At 45.5% G+C, this 16,916-nt stretch overlaps 1 protein-coding gene across 3 annotated transcripts in view; it reads left to right on the top strand.

Annotated features, from left to right (window-relative positions):
- Window positions 1–16,916, top strand: part of Egflam (EGF like, fibronectin type III and laminin G domains) — a 179,968-nt gene that overhangs the window by 122,092 nt on the left and 40,960 nt on the right. For all 3 annotated transcript variants that reach the window (XM_055601137.1, XM_055601138.1, XM_055601139.1), the window contains 6 exons: window positions 5,286–5,401; window positions 6,081–6,399; window positions 7,029–7,129; window positions 8,531–8,631; window positions 11,425–11,569; window positions 14,441–14,630. In XM_055601137.1, the coding sequence (XP_055457112.1) occupies window positions 5,286–5,401; window positions 6,081–6,399; window positions 7,029–7,129; window positions 8,531–8,631; window positions 11,425–11,569; window positions 14,441–14,630 (972 nt within the window). The remainder of the gene's footprint in view (window positions 1–5,285; window positions 5,402–6,080; window positions 6,400–7,028; window positions 7,130–8,530; window positions 8,632–11,424; window positions 11,570–14,440; window positions 14,631–16,916) is intronic.

Raw genomic sequence — 16,916 nt, forward strand, 5'->3', positions numbered from 1 at the left:
CATGAATAGTCCTTGTTTGGAGTATGAGTCTCTGGGAAGTTCCCTGTGTTCAAATTTTCTGGTTCTGTTGCTCTCCGTGTGGGGTTCCTGTCCTCTCCAGCTCTTGCTATTTCCCACTTCTTACATAAGATTTCATGCACTCTGCCCATCAGTTGGCCATAAGTCTCAGCGTCTGCTTTCCCATCTCCTGTCCATGTACATAAAGGATTACAGACAACTAAGGAAAGCTGAGCATGGAAGAAATAATCTTCTCCAGGGAACAGCCCACTGACTAGTCATCTCACACCAAATGACCAGCCCTGAAAACACACATTCAAGTAACATTATACGGACCGAGTAGTGTATATTTAGAAATATATATATTCTCTCTCTCTCTCTCTCTCTCTCTCTCTCTCTCTCTCTATATATATATATATATATATATATATATGCATGTAACAATGATTACTGAAGAAAACAGCTTTGAATTTGAAAGAGAGAAAGAAAGGGTAGAAGAGAGTTTGAAGGTAAGAAAGGAGAGAGGAAATGATATAATTGTATTATAATCTCGAAAATAAGTGATACTTTTACGTGTAAGGGCTGGAAATACGGCTTGATATGTGAAGCGCTTCCTGTGCAAGCATGAGGGACTGAGTTCAGAGCTTCAGCATCGATTGAGAAAGCCAGGCATGAACACCCATAACTGTAACCATAGCACTGGAAGACAGACAGGTAAACATCAAACCAAGATGAGGTATGCAACCAGGCATTTCTGCTCTGGTCTGTGTTCTCAGCACTTGGGAGCCTAAGGCAGGAGGACTGCCATGAGTTTGGGGCCATCTTAGGCTACATGTGAGTTCTGGGCCAATCTGACTTCTGAGTGAAAGCCTGCACTCAGAAAGCGTGACACTTTCTATTGGAGTCTAATAATAACTTGATCTAATTATTATCTAATCATTAGACCACAAGAAGTAAAAACAAACAAACAAAACAAAACAAGCTTTTTACTAGATGCAGTTGTAAGAAGAAATTGCCAAATTTTGAGCACAGCAATGAATAGCGAGTTTCAAAGCAGATTTATTGTACATGAAGAGCTATGTTTTGCATGGCTAGACTCCTTTTTACAGTTTCTTATTAAAAATTAAAGGTGTCGATTTGAAGTGTAGCTGGTGGCAGAGCTATTCAACTTAAAAGAAAGAAAACTGTTAAAAAGCAGAAGCACGGTGATTATCCTGTCCCCTAGATCACCCTGCTGGTTCCTCCTGTCTTCGAGACCACCACCAAATAGGCTGTGCTGTTAAAGACCTGAGCTGCATCTTTTAGCCACAGCTCAAGCTGGTATTTCTAAGTAATACAATGATAATAAATCGAATAGATACAATGTGTACTCCGATGGTAATAAATCAAATAGCTACAGGGGATAAAATCGCCGCAGGCAGGGGTCCATTTATGTATCTCTGCATTTGCATGTGTTGGTTTCACACGTGTGCAGGTATGTCGGAAGGCCAGCTGACAGCCTCAGGGGTCATTGCTCAGGTGTTGTGCACCTTCTGTTTTGACATAAGGTCTCTTGCTGGGCTTGGTGCTCACCAAGCAGGCTGCCCAGCATGCACCACCTCCGCAGTACTGACACTGCAGACTTGAACCACTGGACCCAGAATTTTTGATGTGGCTTTTGGAGATAGGATTTAAGGCCCTGGGTTTGTTCAGCAAGCACCTGAGAGATTGAGCCATCTTTCCGTCCCTGCAAAACTACCTTAATTCTTTGTAATTCAGCCTCTCAGAAGGTAGCAGCTCCCTTCACTACGCCTAGCCCTGCTTACCTCATCCCTTCAGAGCTTATGTATTTCTTCTTACACAGCTTGTCTTCACAGAAACCATCCCCTCTCCATTCCTAGACTTGTTTGTTTGTTTGTTTGTTTGTTTGTTTAGACAGTAAAGCTGTTATGGGCCTGCCTCTGAATGAAGGATTCTTATTTTCTGCTGGAATATTATTCCTTTCAGCCCGTTCTTGGGTTTGTTTTCAATGTATGTATACTGCAAGGACCAGCCAACGCAGAGCAATTGCATTCTTTTATTTTCTATCTTCTTGTGTTTTCTGTAGAGGTGCTTTCTAGAAGCACCAGATAGCACAAATGTTCACAATTTAGCCTGACACACATTTTCTTAAAGGACAGATTTATTGTTTTTACAGTTAATCTAATTATCCACATGTCTTACTCATCCTTCGATGTTAGTTTGGTTTTCAAGTTACTCTGGGATTTTTGTAGTGAGATGTCTGAGCTTCTTTTCCATAACTCCTTGTCGCCCACATTCCCGCTTTCTCTCCCCCTTCAGTCTTGTGGCCACAGAGCGGTTTTGTTTTTGTGTTTGTTTTTTTTTTAATTTTTTATTAATTACACTTTATTTATTTTGTATCCCCCCATAAGCCCCTCCCTCCTCCCCTCCCGATCCCACCCTCCCTCCCCTTTCTGCATGCATGCCACTCCCCAAGTCCACTGATAGGGGAGGTTTTCCTCTCCTTTCTGATCTTAGTCTATCAGTTCTCATCAAAATTGGCTGCATTGTCCTCTACTGTGGCCTGGTAAGGCTGCTCCCCCCTCAGGGGGAGGTGATCAAAGAGCAGGCCAATCAGATTATGTCAGAAGCAGTCCCTCTTCCCATTACTATGTAACCCACTTGGACACTGAACTGCCATGGGCTACATCTGTGCAGGGGTTCTTGGTTATCTCCATGAATAGTCCTTGGTTGGAGTATGAGTCTCTGGGAAGTTCCCTGTGTTCAAATTATCTTGTTCTGTTGCTCTGCTTGTGGAGTTCCCATCCCCTCCAGCTTTTACTATTTCCCACTTCTTACATAAAATTCCATTCACTCTGCCCATCAGTTGGCCATCAGGCTCAGCATCTGCTTTGACAGTCTATACTGCAGAAGCTTTCAGAGGCCCTCTGTAGCAGGTTCCGAGGTTGTTTCCTATTTTCTTTTTCTTCTGATGTCCATCCTCTTTGCCTTTCAGGATGGGGATTGAACATTTTAGTTAGGGTCCTCTCTTTTGCTTAGTTTGTTTAGCTGTACAGATTTTAGTGGGTTTATTCTATGTTATATGTTTATATGAGTGAGTATATACCATGCGTGACTTTTTGCTTCTGGGACAACTCAGGATGATCCTTTCCAGGTCCCACCATTTACCTGCAAATTTCATGATTTCCTTATTTTTCATTGCTGAGTAATACTCCATTGTATAGATGTACCACAGTTTCTGCATGCATTCTTCAGTTGAGGGGCATTGTGTTTGTTTTTTTAAAACAGGTACAATTAACAGCTCCTTTTCTCTTTTTTCACTTTTAAATCAGTTTAGAGGCAAGTCGATGCCATTAGCAGAGAGGCATCCTAACTGTCTCTGATAAAGACTGAGTTAGAAGGCAAACTTTCATTCTCCAGGACCCTTTGCCTGGTTTGGAACCTGTGATGGTCTGCTTAGGAAGCTTGGTGTTCTGTGACAGTTCTACCTGCCAAGGCCACTATTTCTCCCTAGTCCTGGTGAAGAAAGAATTACAGGAGGGTCCAAGTTTACCTCCAGTTCCTCCTCCTCCCCAGCATCCCTCAGTTCGGAAGTGTGCACCAACTACTTCTTACCTTCATACCTCCACCTCGTAGGGATGGAAGAGACTGCACAAGAACACAGGAATTCTTTGTTCTTAGGATTCATCTTTCTAAGGGAAACTTAAGGGGCGGGGAACAAACATCCCCACTGAAGCGTCCACAAGCTGAGCTGTTAAGACAGGTTCCTATGAGGCCCGTGTAACAGGTGATTCTGACCATGATAAGACATGCCTTCACAGGAGCTGAACACAAAGCTCCCATCCCCAGATAATGTGAGATCATACCAGACTGTTTTCATTTTTGTAAGTGAAACTTTCCAGTTCTTTCCTTCTCAAACCATGGCTGGTGTGCAAACATCTGCTGCATGTCTGCATCAGCAGTGTGAATTTTAGGGTCACAGCAGTAAAGGGACTCAATAATCATGAAATCTAATTGTATCCCTTAGTTGTGTTGGGGAAGAGCATGTGTGCACACACGAAGACATCTCTGATGTCATTCTTCAGACACTGTCCATCTTGTTTGCTGAGACAGGGTCTCTCTCTCTGGAACCTCACCAAGTTGGCTTGGCTGACTGTCCGTGAGCCCTAGGGATCTGCCCATCTCAGCCCCTCCAGGACCCGAATTGCACGTGGTCACCATCATCTCCAGCCTTTTCTCTATGGGTGTAGGAAATTAAACTCAGGTCCTTATACTTGAGTGGTTAGCACTCTCTTGACTGAACTATTTCCTCGACCATTTTTCCTTGTTTCATTGAGAATCATGGGACCTAACAAAATTAAATGACTTATCCAACAACCGAATTATTGTGCCTGTCTCACATGACCAGAGATATTTCCAGCTATATCATATTGATCATCACAGAAACAATATGCAGAAAAACCGTGATGTCTTTATAAACACAAACATATGCAGACTTTATAAAAAAGAAGACATCCTTTTATTGACCAACCAAAATTTGTATTTTATCATTTTTTTCCTTAATGTGGAATACCCCAGAATTTGTTTTACATTCAGTATGTGGTATGACTATTATGTTTCTAATAAGCGTCTGGTTTTTAATGTTCCCTTTTCTTAATTAACAAAGTGCCAAGTGGAAAGAGATAAGTTATGCACTTTAATTACAGCAACCCCAGGCTACTTGGAGAATTCTTATCAGTAGCATAGAATGTACGACCTACACTTGTTGAAAAATAAAATTGGTGGGAGCTTTATGGGTGTGAGATTGAGGAAACAATTTTGTCTCCCAGCACTGTCAGGAGAGAAGAGCAGTGGCTTCTATCCTGGCTTCCTGGAGTCGCTCGGCGCCTGGTTTTATTTGTTTATCTCCTTCTCAGGGAGCATGGAACGGAGTGTCATCTGGATCACTGTGAAAGACTGGGAGTTTGGAGTTGGAGTGCTGCGGAGGGGCTGGTGGTCAGTGTCGGGAGCTCCGCACTGATTACTTCCCTTTTCTGGAACCTTCCGTGGGCCCCCCATGCCTCAGTTTATTCCTTAGGAAAGTAGACCTTGATGTCTAGATAGAAGGAAGTAGGGGAGGGTAGTCAAGAAGGAATCAGGAGGTAGAGGAAAACAAAGTATAATGCCATACATGTAAGAAAGCACTGTGTTTCACAAAGTAACTTGAACATTTAATAATTGAAGAAGAAAAGAAGTTGGGACAAAGAAGGTGTGAGGTGACGGAATATGTGCCATTTTTCTTTGGGAAGGTCCTGAGGAGGCAGGCAGCGGCCACTATGGACCTGGGTATATCACCAGTCCCGGAGTGGGTGAGGATGATGATGGATCTGAAGACGAGCTTGATCTGGATGTGTCCTTTGAGGAGGTACAGTCACCTGTGATGTTGACTCTGATGTGCTCTGTTTCCCCACTGACCACAGCAGCTTACCCATGGATGTGAAACTTCAGCCTGAAATGGGCCCGTTTGCTCTCAGCATGGATTTGTTTCCTCTGAGTATGAGTTTCCGACACACTCACACAGACACACGTAGGCCAAATACCAATCAATACTAGGGAGTTTTGTAGTAGGCTGCTATCCTATGAACAGCTTCTCTTTACAACTAGCTTTGCAAAGTGGATATGTGTGAGTGTTTATTTGTGTGTGTGTGTGTGTGTATTCCAGAAATCTTGATTCTCTATCCTTATCATATATGTATATATGTATATATTGATAGATAGGTAGATTTACCATCCATAGAATTTTATAAGATGAGTCAGTAGAGGAAAATGGATGATTTCTTGACAAAGCCACACATTTTGTAATGTTTTAGTAAGAATGGGTCCTAGAATATCAGGATTTTCTGAGTAATATAGGGCAAGGTGCTTAAAGTCCCTTAGTCATCAGGTCTTCCCCATAAAGTGGGGCCAGTACTCCCGTCCCACTGACAGCCTGGGGTTCTTGGACACTATTTAACAGTGAGCCTGTGGTTCAAGAACATTGTATATGACATGTAGTATAACGATGACTTCGTGTCTATGCTTAGCCTTTCCCATCTCTAACTTAGGTTAAACCCCTTCCTGCTACCAAAGCTGGGAATCAGAAGCACTTGGTGGCATCCAAGAAGACATCTCTCTCTAACCCAGAGATGGGTTCCAGGCTTCCACAGCCTACCTCAGCAACTCTCCCTGAAACTACAGTAGCTGTCCCGCCCACTCCAGCCCAGCGGAAAGGGAAGAACAGTGCAGCCGTGATGTCAAGGCTCTTTGACATGTCCTGTGATGAAACCCTCTGTTCTACTGACAGCTTTTGTGTCAATGACTACACCTGGGGAGGCTCACGATGCCATTGCAATCTGGGCAAAGGCGGCGAGGGATGCTCAGAAGGTAGGCCCTGGGAAGAGAATGCACGCAGCACAGTTCATCCTGCAGAGACCCGCGGGAAGTTGCGTGGTACACACATAGCGCCTTCTGGTCCTTTTTTGCATGATAAGCCCTTTCTTCTATGCATTGGTCAGTAAATTAGCTCCCCCAGGCAAAGGAAGCAACTTCCATTGCCTTTTTTGAGGGGTAGCCCTGTTTCTGGGTCTGTCAAGTGTTCCTTTAGAACAGCCATTGTAAAATCATCTCAATAGCACCAGGGAGGTGGACTCTACCATTATCACTTGTCTATCAGAACTATAACAGAACGCCTGAAAGAGTTGACAGCTGATGCTGGAGCCGCCTTGGGTCCTGCAGATGCCCAGCTTGAAAATGAGCGATATTGGACTTTAGCCACTCATTTCTTTTCAGGGAAACAGGAACCTGCATCTCCCAAATCCAGTTTCTTCTGAGGAGTTTCAGAAGCTCCTTGATCTCAAGAGTAGAAGGCATGAAAGGCAGAGAAGGGGAAATGAGAAGGAAGCCAAGTGTAAGGGATTACAGGATGTGATAGGCAGACAACGGTGTGTGTTGGTGTCCTTTTTCTTGAAGAGCGAGATAACGGCATTCCATCACTGTGCGCTTTTCTTTTCCAGATATCTTGATTCAGTATCCTCAGTTCTTCGGCCACTCCTACGTAACCTTTGAGCCCCTGAAGAACTCTTATCAGGCATTTCAGATTACTCTGGAATTCAGGGTAAGAGGAGCTGCTTATTTGATGAGGACCTATTGAGTACCAGATTACATCAAAGGAAGAGTGGGAAGACAGAAAGGAAAACAGTAAAACATGCCGAGCCTGACCTGAAATCAGTCACAAAATCTGGCTCGGGTGGGGTACATCCAGAGCGTTCAAGTACACAGCTAGGGGAGGGTGGATTTGCATGACACAAACTATGAACAGCTGGATTCCCAGGGAGAATGCTACTTCCATAGTGATGTCCTAGGGGCAGGATTTCAGACTAACCAGGCATTCAATTCCCCAAGCCCTTTTACAGAGACCTCTCTGCTCCCAATCATCTAAAGATCAGCATTCTGCTACTACCTTGAGCTTAATGCGATTCTCTGAGTACCTTGGAAGAAGCAAAGTAGCCAGGGGTCTGGAAACCTGCACCCTTTGCCATAGTATCATTGTCTAGGAGATGGCCTGTCCCTCACCTAATACACCCCAGTATGGCTACCCACTGGACTCATGGTACTGTCTAGATAGAAAGAAAGTAGCATCTCACATGCTCTCCAGGTAGAGAGGAAGAGCAGAAAGAACACATAAAGAACAGAATGCAAAGAATCCAAAAGAAGCAGGTCACTGTGATTCATCCAATGCGCAAATAGCTAAAAAAAAAAAAAAAAAAAAACTTAAAGAAGGTGCTAAAAACAAAAGGCTAAAGGACAACACTTGGCAGAGTTTCTCAGCCCTTAGCTTCCTCACAAGATGCAGCCCCTAGAGACCAGTCTTGGAATGTGGAACTCAGGAACTAAGGAGTAAAAATAAATTTATGCCTGCAAAAAAATAAATAAATAAATAAATAAATAAATAAATAAATAAATAAATAAATATTAAAAATTGAAAAAAAAAAAAAAAAAGAACAGAATGCTAGGGCTGGAGAAATGCCTCAGCAGTTAAGAGCACTGGCTGCCGCTCTTCTAGAGGATCTGAGTTCAATTCCCAGCACCCATATGGCAGCTCACACCTGTATGTTAACTAGGGTTTCAGAGCTTCCAGCACCCTCACACAGACATACATGCAAAATACCAATGAACACGAAATAAAAATAAAATTTAAAAAGTGGAATGTTCTTCAGTGATGTAGAAACTGTGGGTGGAGCTTTGGGACGCAGGTTTTATGAAAGCTTTGCGGAGCATCCACAGAGCCAAGCAAAGAGCAGGCCAGATGTGGGCCTTCCTCTCCTCACAGCGGTCCAGACCACTGCTATTTTTTTAACAAGAAGGAACTGGTCTGGATCCATGAGAACTCTCTGGAGTTGGATGCTTGCATCAGTAGGGTGGCCAAGGGGGGCACTCATGTTTCATCTTCACGGGGGGGTTGTAGACGAGGAAGAAGTGGCCACAGTTTAGGTGGTTTTCCCTTGTGTGTTCGCAGGCAGAGGCAGAGGACGGCTTGCTGCTCTACTGTGGGGAGAGTGAACATGGCAGGGGTGACTTCATGTCCCTGGCTCTCATCCGACGCTCCCTCCACTTCAGGTAACTCTGGCTCCAAGTCCTGTAGATTTTTTTTAATCCTGTTATGTGCTTTCTGCACACTACAGTACACACAACCAGATTTCAGTCACTGAAGAAATCGTGTGTAGAAAGATGAGCTGGGGCAGTTTCTCAAGTCCTAGAGACACATGACGGCAGGGTAACCTTTGAAGCTTGAGTTTTAGAACCTTGCTCATTCGCTCATTCTAACACCAATTAGGTATGGAACACCCACTAGGCGGTCATGGCAGTGTAGCAAAGGCCATGTCCTCTCTTGCCTGAAGCTCAAGCAGAATGCAGGATCTTCTCAGAGCCCTCTTGACACAAGATGGCTGACAGCTGTGGAGGGTAGGGAGGTGCTACAGGCTCCCAAGGACTGACAGAAGCCCAAACCCTGCCATGACTTCCCTGGGATTGAGCTGACCTCTTTGACTTGCCTTCTCTACCTTGGTCACATCCCGCTCCCCAATAAATAAAACTTTGGAAGATGCCTTTAGTTAACTTCTCATCTTGCACAAGGCACAGTTAGAGCACATAACTGTCTGTCTGCAAATGAATGACAGACTTCAGCCTTCACCCTGTCCATGGTAGCCTAGTGAGTCTCCTCATGGCATCATTTCCTGCCTGACCTTTGGCAGATGGTGTGAACTATGGGAGTTGCCTTTTCTCAAGGGACTATGGTGGTGGGGACCGCATGACCTATCTTATGTGCTTAGCACAATGGCTGCCCTGGAGTAAGTAATAAGTATAGAGCAACTCTAATGGTTTACTTAGTTTATTTAGGCATCAAAAAGTAGTTCTAGGGGCTGGGTACATGCTCAGAGGTTAAGCGCACTGGCTGCTCTTCTAGAGATCCTGAGTTCAAGTCTCAGCAACCACATGGTTGCTCACAACCATCGGTTCCTTCTTGTGGCATGCAGGCACACATGCAAGCAAAACACTGTATACATAATAAATAAATCTTAAAAAAAAATACTTCTAGGGGCTGGGAAGATTGCCAAGGTAGTAAGTGCATGTCAAGTGGTCCCAGGTCAAGTGTGAGGACCTGAGCGTGGACCCCTAGCACCCATGGAAAAAGCCAGAAATGGGAGCACACACCTATTACACCTATAACCCTAGCACTGCAGAGCAGGGACTGTGGATCTAGGAGTTTTCAGGTTGGCCAGTGGAGTCAGCAAGTGAGTTCCAGGTTCGGGGCAGAACCCTTCTCAAAAAACAAGGTAGGAAGCATAAAGGAAGATGCCTGATGTCAATCTCTGGGGTCCACATAGCTTGTGACATCTGGCACACACACAGGTGTTTTAGGTTTGGGGAGGTTGACGATTTTTGAGCATGCTCTGTTTGGCCACCATATTCCTGAGTGCAGAGTGTCAGGCACCAGGATCGGGCTTATGGGTCTAACTTCATGGGCTCTAGCACTCAAGGATGAGGTAGACAGTCAGTGGAACATCAGTGTTTGGTTGTTGCAGCTCCTTAGCATAACAGCTCTACCTGAAGGATGTTGATAGCTGCTTCCATGAATCCTGTCCATACCATCCACACAAGTGAGGGTCGGGAGACAAGGGCCACCAGAAAGGAGCTGTGGATACCATAACAGGGCTGTGCCCATCATGCTTCCTCTAGGTAACATCTTGGGGTCTGTGTGGAAGTGGTCAGGTGGCCATTTTCAAGTCAACAGGAAAGGACCAAAACTTTCCCTGCCATGCATAGTAATCACTGGTCCCTGGCCTAGGGGTAGGTTGGGAAACCAGAATATTGTAGACATCTGAATGTGTGTCTCCTCTTTTCCATGTCTGGCCCTGAGCCAGAGTCTCCTGTGAAAACCTCACTTGTGGGGTGGCCCTGGACACAGAGGGCAAGGCAGCCCCCCCCCCAGAGCTCCAATGAAGATTGCACTTTTACACTTTATTAATATCAGAAGACCTATCATTTGAGACTTTAGGAGAGTCCTCAAAGGAATGCCTGGAAGCAGAACAAAGCTCAAAATCTGTGTACTCTCATCTACTTTGAACATTTGGCAGTCTCTGGAGAAGAGACATAGGGTTCTACACCCCATCTTCTGAGTGACTGAGAAGAGAGGCCACAGGATAATAAGGCCCCACATGTGAAGGCTACAGGATAATAAAGCCCCACACATGAAGGCTACGAGACCTTAGATTATCAGTAGGTAGACCGGGAAGCCCAGTCTCTTCTGTGTGGAGTTGCGTGGCTCTCAATAGCCATAGATACAGCTCTGAGCATATCAATCCTTGAATCAACTGTTATCCTGATGTGGTGCCTCGTGCTTGTAATCGCAGCACCCTGGAGGCTGAAGAAGGACGATAATTACCAGGACTACATGGTGAGTTCCAGGCAGCTTGGAGTACAGAGTAAGACTGTCTCAAAACCAACAGAGGGACTGGGGAGATAGCTCAGTCAGCAAAGTGCCTACTCTAGAAGCTTGGAAATCTGCGTTTGCAACCACAGCACCCATATAAAAAAGTCACTGTGGTCACTGTATCTGTAACCCTAAGGGTGTGGTAGAGACAGACATCCCTGGAGCTTTCAGGCTGGTGTGTCTAGTCAAATGGTGGGGTCTCAAATAAGTGAGATACCCTGTTCCAAAAGATAAGATGGAGAGCAACTGAGGAGGACAACTAATATCAACCTCTGGCCTACACACACAGACACACACACACTGCCCCTGGCTCAAGCAAAAAAAAAAAAAAGGAGCCATTATCTTAGAAGATGATGTGGAGCCTGAAAACATGAACTGGTTTATTCTAGAATTTTCCTTCCCCTTTCTTCCTCCCACAGGTTTAATTGTGGAACTGGGGTTGCAATCATCGTAAGTGAGACCAAAATCAAACTTGGGGCCTGGCACACAGTGACATTGTACAGAGACGGGCCGAACGGGCTGCTGCAATTGAATAATGGCACCCCAGTGACAGGCCAGTCCCAGGTGAGTGTGAGTCCAGACCCTGCTCCTCCCCTCTGGTCCGCAAGGCTCTGGACAGCTCTGGGAGGCTGGATTTTCACAGGGCACACAGTAGAGCGCTGGTGAGGTGCCCACAGCTTTGGCTGTCTGAGCTTTCAGACCCCTTCCACACACCCCTACTGGGGAGACACCTTCAACTTGTGAGTAGCAATGCACTGGGTGCACAGGTGCAGCCCACACCAGGTGTGCAGGGATGAGTTATCTTTGCACGTGGCTGTCTAAGCCAGGGGTCAAGAAAAGGCCATATGGGAAGCAAAGAACCCATGATTAGCATCAAATACAAAGGTAGGTGTGAGTGTTATGATTTGTGGCTTTAGCAAATGGCCTCAAAAGAGTAGGCTCATCTGTTTCCACATACAGGAACAATCCATCTATCCTTATTGGGATGCTTCATTGTAGGAGGAGGTTAGTTTCCTCTTGGGTCACTCTGAAGGCCACTGAGATACTCACATATCTATTATGTTCATGGTAATTTGAAGATTATCTTTCTAGAACAAACAGTTTGAATTAATACCTGGCAGAGAGCCAAGCCAAGCACAATCAGCAAGGTCTCTATATTCTCCAAGGGAAATAGCAGCATGGGAGTGTTCATGCCTATGTTTGAGCATCCTCCCCACCGCCATGCCCTTGCTAGCAAGACACGATGTAATAAGGGGCCATGCCTGAAAGTTAAATTGATTTGGGTCAAAAGGAACAAGGCTCCAACTCTAATGAATTCCAGTACCTGGCGATTGCTAAAGAGGAAAAAAGAGTGGCACGATTCTAGTACAACAGTAAGAAATGGTCAAAATGAAGTTCGATAAGAATAGAGAAGCTTCAACCGGGAGCCCCAAACACTACTGGGAGAACAGGGTGGTGGAAAGCAGGGAGGTTTAATAAAGAGTGGCAAACAGGGTCACACAGAGGCCCCGATAACCTAAAGAATCTTACACATCTGTGTAAGTGGAGACGTGACATGTAGGAGTGAAGTAACAACCTTCTGTCTCAGTGATCCTGAAGCACAAAACCCTTGGAAGGAACGTGAAGACGTTCTAAAAGATAAGAGCGTGTCCCAGGGGCTGCCACGAAAGCAGGAAGTTGACCTGAAATGACTCCAGTGGAGCTAGATGGCAACTTTTTTTTAGCCTAGATGAAAGAAAGAAGCTTGGAGAAGAAGGGTCAGCCTTCTGGGAGAACCTTGGGGAGTCTGTCAGATGTAAGAGACAGTTTCAGCAATGAATCCCTGTCCTAGGGGGTAGTCCAAAGGTCGCAGATGTAAACCATTGATTTAGATATGCATAGAATCCAGTAAACAGTGGAACTGGCATTATATGAGGTTTTGTATTTTTCCAATCCCAGTAATCTATGACTTTATTGACTATAGAAATGAAGTGTAAAAAGCATGTGATTTTAAGACTGGTCAGGATGAAGTTTGCATTGCTGGGACCATGCAAGCATAGCAGGTGTGAGCAGGCCCGCAGCTGGGGACTGTTTAATAACTGTCAAGAGACAGGAATTCTATTTTAAGCTGGCTGCCCAGAAACAGGCTCAAGGTGAGCTCCTGTGCATAGGATGTTTTTAGAAAGTGCTCCCTGAAGACCAGTACTGGAGAAGAGAAGTTGAACAGGGCAGAAGAAGGAGTCAGCAAGACTGAGAATCCGGGACAACTCTTCCTGGTAGGGTTTCCTCCAGGTCTCCTGAGAGCTAGAGAGTAACATTATGCCTCAAGGCTACCCCACACTGTTAAAGGCTGCCATTTGGCATCCTGGGTACCCACATGCCCAGAGAACCAGGGGCCAAAGTCGGCAAATTCAACCTCCTCACACATTTATATCCCAGGAACAAGTATTGAGCGTTAGGCTCTCCTGTGGCCCTGGATGGGGAAAAAACCAGAAGAGGACAGTGAAGATGGGATCTGGAACTGACTCTTCTGGACAGAGCAGGCAGGAGAGCATTTGATTCCTGCGATGGAAATGGCTTGCTGGTGACGGCAGACAACTTAAGAACCCTTAAAGCCTTCTAAGTACTGAGTGGTTCAGCTTCCTCTTTATGTGTCCCTCCTCCTGTGTTCATTAGAAAAGAGCAAACAGTGATTCTATGACTACTTGCTGGGAGCAACCACTCTGAGGGCACAAACCCATTATAACAAGGAGCTGATTTGGGACGTTTCCTAAGTTGTAGGGCTGTATCTTTCCCCAGCTCCCATGTTTATCATTTAAGCTAGAGGATGACATTCACGAACTACAACCAGAACAACCATGGATGTTGTAATTGTCACCTACATCAGCTCTGTATGCTGTAACCTGCAAGTTTACAATTCAAACTGTTGGTTTGGCCTTGGTTTGAGTCTCTGACCGAAGGTAACGCTTGAGAATTTAAAAGAAAAAAAAATGCATGAGAAACTTTCAAGGAAGGTGGCTGGGACTGTGAAAGGACAGATGTTACCCACACAGGCAACCTTTGGATGCGCAGAAATAGCCCCATGACCCATCCAAGGTACACAGTAGATTGGTGTGAGGACTGGAAAGTGCGCTGCTGTTTTTGGATGCCAGCCTGCTTGAGCGCCTGTTAGATTGGCTTGGACGTGACCTCCTTCCTTCCTTTCCAGCCATTCCAAAACCACTGCTTCTGGAAGCTCAGCCCTCTAAGGACTCAGCTGAACTGGCTATGGTAGTCAGTAACTGGATTTTATTGCCTTGGAGGGCCATGTCCTAAAGACAAACCTAGATAAAGGAGTCCCTAAGGTTTTAACCTACATTTCATCCATCCCCTTCATCGCAATCTGTTGTGTTTTGGGTTTTCTTTTCTTGCTATTTTTAAAGTGAGATAAAGTTTTCGCTTTTTTTTTTTTTAAAGGGCCAGTACAGTAAAATTACCTTCCGAACACCTCTGTACCTTGGTGGCGCTCCCAGCGCTTACTGGCTGGTCAGAGCGACAGGGACAAACCGTGGCTTCCAAGGCTGTGTGCAGTCACTTGCTGTGAATGGGAAGAGAATCGACATGAGGCCCTGGCCACTGGGGAAAGCCCTCAATGGAGCTGATGTTGGTGAGTGCCCAGGGACTAGAGAGGACCTAGGGACTTCCTTTCTGGTCTTGGTGAGTCATGGGACAACTAGTTCACACTGGGCTTCAGGAGTGACGAACCCAAGTCTGTGTTGTATATCCATCCCGAGGCCAAACACTGTGCCTTGCCACCATTTTCGCCTGAGCCCACTGCCCAGAGCAGCATGCACTTTGACCTTTTACCCTGACGCATCCATATCTGCATGCATGGATAGATGTGCGCTGTGTGTGTGCCTGGTGCCCTCTGAAGCCATACGAGGGTGTCGATCCCTGAAAGTGGAGTTATAGGCTGGTTTGAGCCACCACGTGGATGCTGGTAATGGAACCTGGGTCCTCTGCAAGAACAGTAAATGCTCTTAGCCATTAAGCCAACTCTCCAGCCCCAGAAAATCTAATTCTGTCCAATCCTTTCTTGTCTACCCTCTCATTTACCCTAATTTTAGAGTAGAGAAAATATTATTACAGCCACCATGTAGAGGAATGACGGGGGCTTGCAGAGGGAGCGGGCTCTTCCTGAGTGGCAGCAGAGCTCAGATTATTTTACAGCAACAAGAACATCTGTTCAACCTCCGAGGACACCACAGCAGTCATTTCCTCCAGGGACAGCCTGAGTCTGCTAGACACATGGCAGTAAAATATGATCAAGGTTAAATCAAAATTTGCTCCTCACAGTTGAAAGAGTTAGGAGTTCAAAGTCAAAGTGCACAGGAGGTTGGTCTCTCCCAGGCCTTTCTCCTTGGCTTATAAATGGCTATCTTCTCACCTTGTCCACACAAGGTTGGTCTTTTCTTTGTGTGCATACCCTTTGTCCTTAGTCTGCTATTAGACAGACCAGATGCTCTAATAAGCACTCTAGCCTAACTCTTAGGATCCCAGGTAATGTTAGGGGTCTCATTTTTAAAGACAGTGTTTAGAGAGTTATGTCTTCAATCTGTGTGTTTGGGAAATAGAGTTCTGTCCATAGCACTGTATTCCTTTATCAAGAGCTCCTGTTCATAATAACCAGTGTATTCAGCGCATTCCTGCTCCCAACTCCAGTTCTTGTCTTCCACCATGCTAGCTGTTAATGCCTACCATTAACAGCTCCAGGAACTCAGGGAACCTCTCTCTCTCTCAAGGTCCAACTCCAGCAGTAACATGTCCACAGTGCCCTTAAGTTTTAAGTGGTGCCAGAGCAGTCCCTCTTCTGCTCCTCTCTTCAGAGTCCTTTCTATCTTCCCTCTTTGAAGGTGAGCCAGCTGCTCCCTGCCCCCTCCCCCAGCCTCCATAATGAAGCCATTCTTGTCTTTCTGATTCTTCACAATCTCTGTTTCTGCTACTGTCACCCTCTCTGGTCTCCATTCAGCTTCCCCGTGGGATGTCTTCCTCTCTCCCTTCCTGCCCCTCATCTGGGACTTTGAATGTCATTAACAGTGCAGTCCTATGGTACACCTCAAGGAAGTACCCACCTGCCTTTCATGCCCCACTTTTCTTCCCTCCTCTTATAAAAAGTTACATTGCAGAAGGAGGATTTGAACACCACATGAACCTGAAATTATCCACAGACTTTACTCCTCCTCTGGAAACATCAGCACTATTGAAAGAGTCTGGCTGTCAGACCAAAGTCTCTGGACTCTGCCTGGGGGCTGTATACTTAGACCTGTGACCAAAAGGAGATGGTGGTTAGTTTTACTTGACCAGGTGGCTAGCAGCTGGGAGTCTCAGAGGCCCATGCACCAGGGTGGTCCATTGACTAGGGGCTTTTATGTACTTTAGCCACCTGAAGTTGGTTTTCTTGTCTGTTGTGAAAACTGAGCACACAGCCCTGTGCAGTTCCTCCCTGGGAATCTTTATAGTCAGGGATGCAGGTGCCTGGTCAGGAACGATGGGACCAGCCCTGTGGGGGAGACAAAGCCAATTAAGGGAGCAACTGTTCATCTCTGGGGAGTTATCTACCAAATCAGGCGGTTGAGGGTCACAGAACACAGGCAAACAACACAGCTGGATTTGGTATCGCTGGCAGATGCATGCCCCCTTCCCTCTCCTCCCTGGAAAAAGTGCTTTGTACTCACCCAGTGTTTCCGGAAAGACTGTGATGAGACTTGCAAAAGAAAGGCAACCCGGAGCAAGTCACTGTGTTTCCATGATGTGCATGAAAACATCAAAGTAGTTCTTCCAGAATACTCTGCTTGTTTGATAAAAAGACACACACACTCTCTCTCTCACACACACACAAACACACACTCCTTCACACAAATACACATACTCTCTTTCACACATATAGTCTCTC

The sequence above is a fragment of the Psammomys obesus genome, unplaced genomic scaffold (assembly GCF_907164565.1).
Source record: "Psammomys obesus unplaced genomic scaffold, mPsaObe1.curated_primary_1811, whole genome shotgun sequence".
Taxonomy (NCBI): Eukaryota; Metazoa; Chordata; class Mammalia; order Rodentia; family Muridae; genus Psammomys; species Psammomys obesus.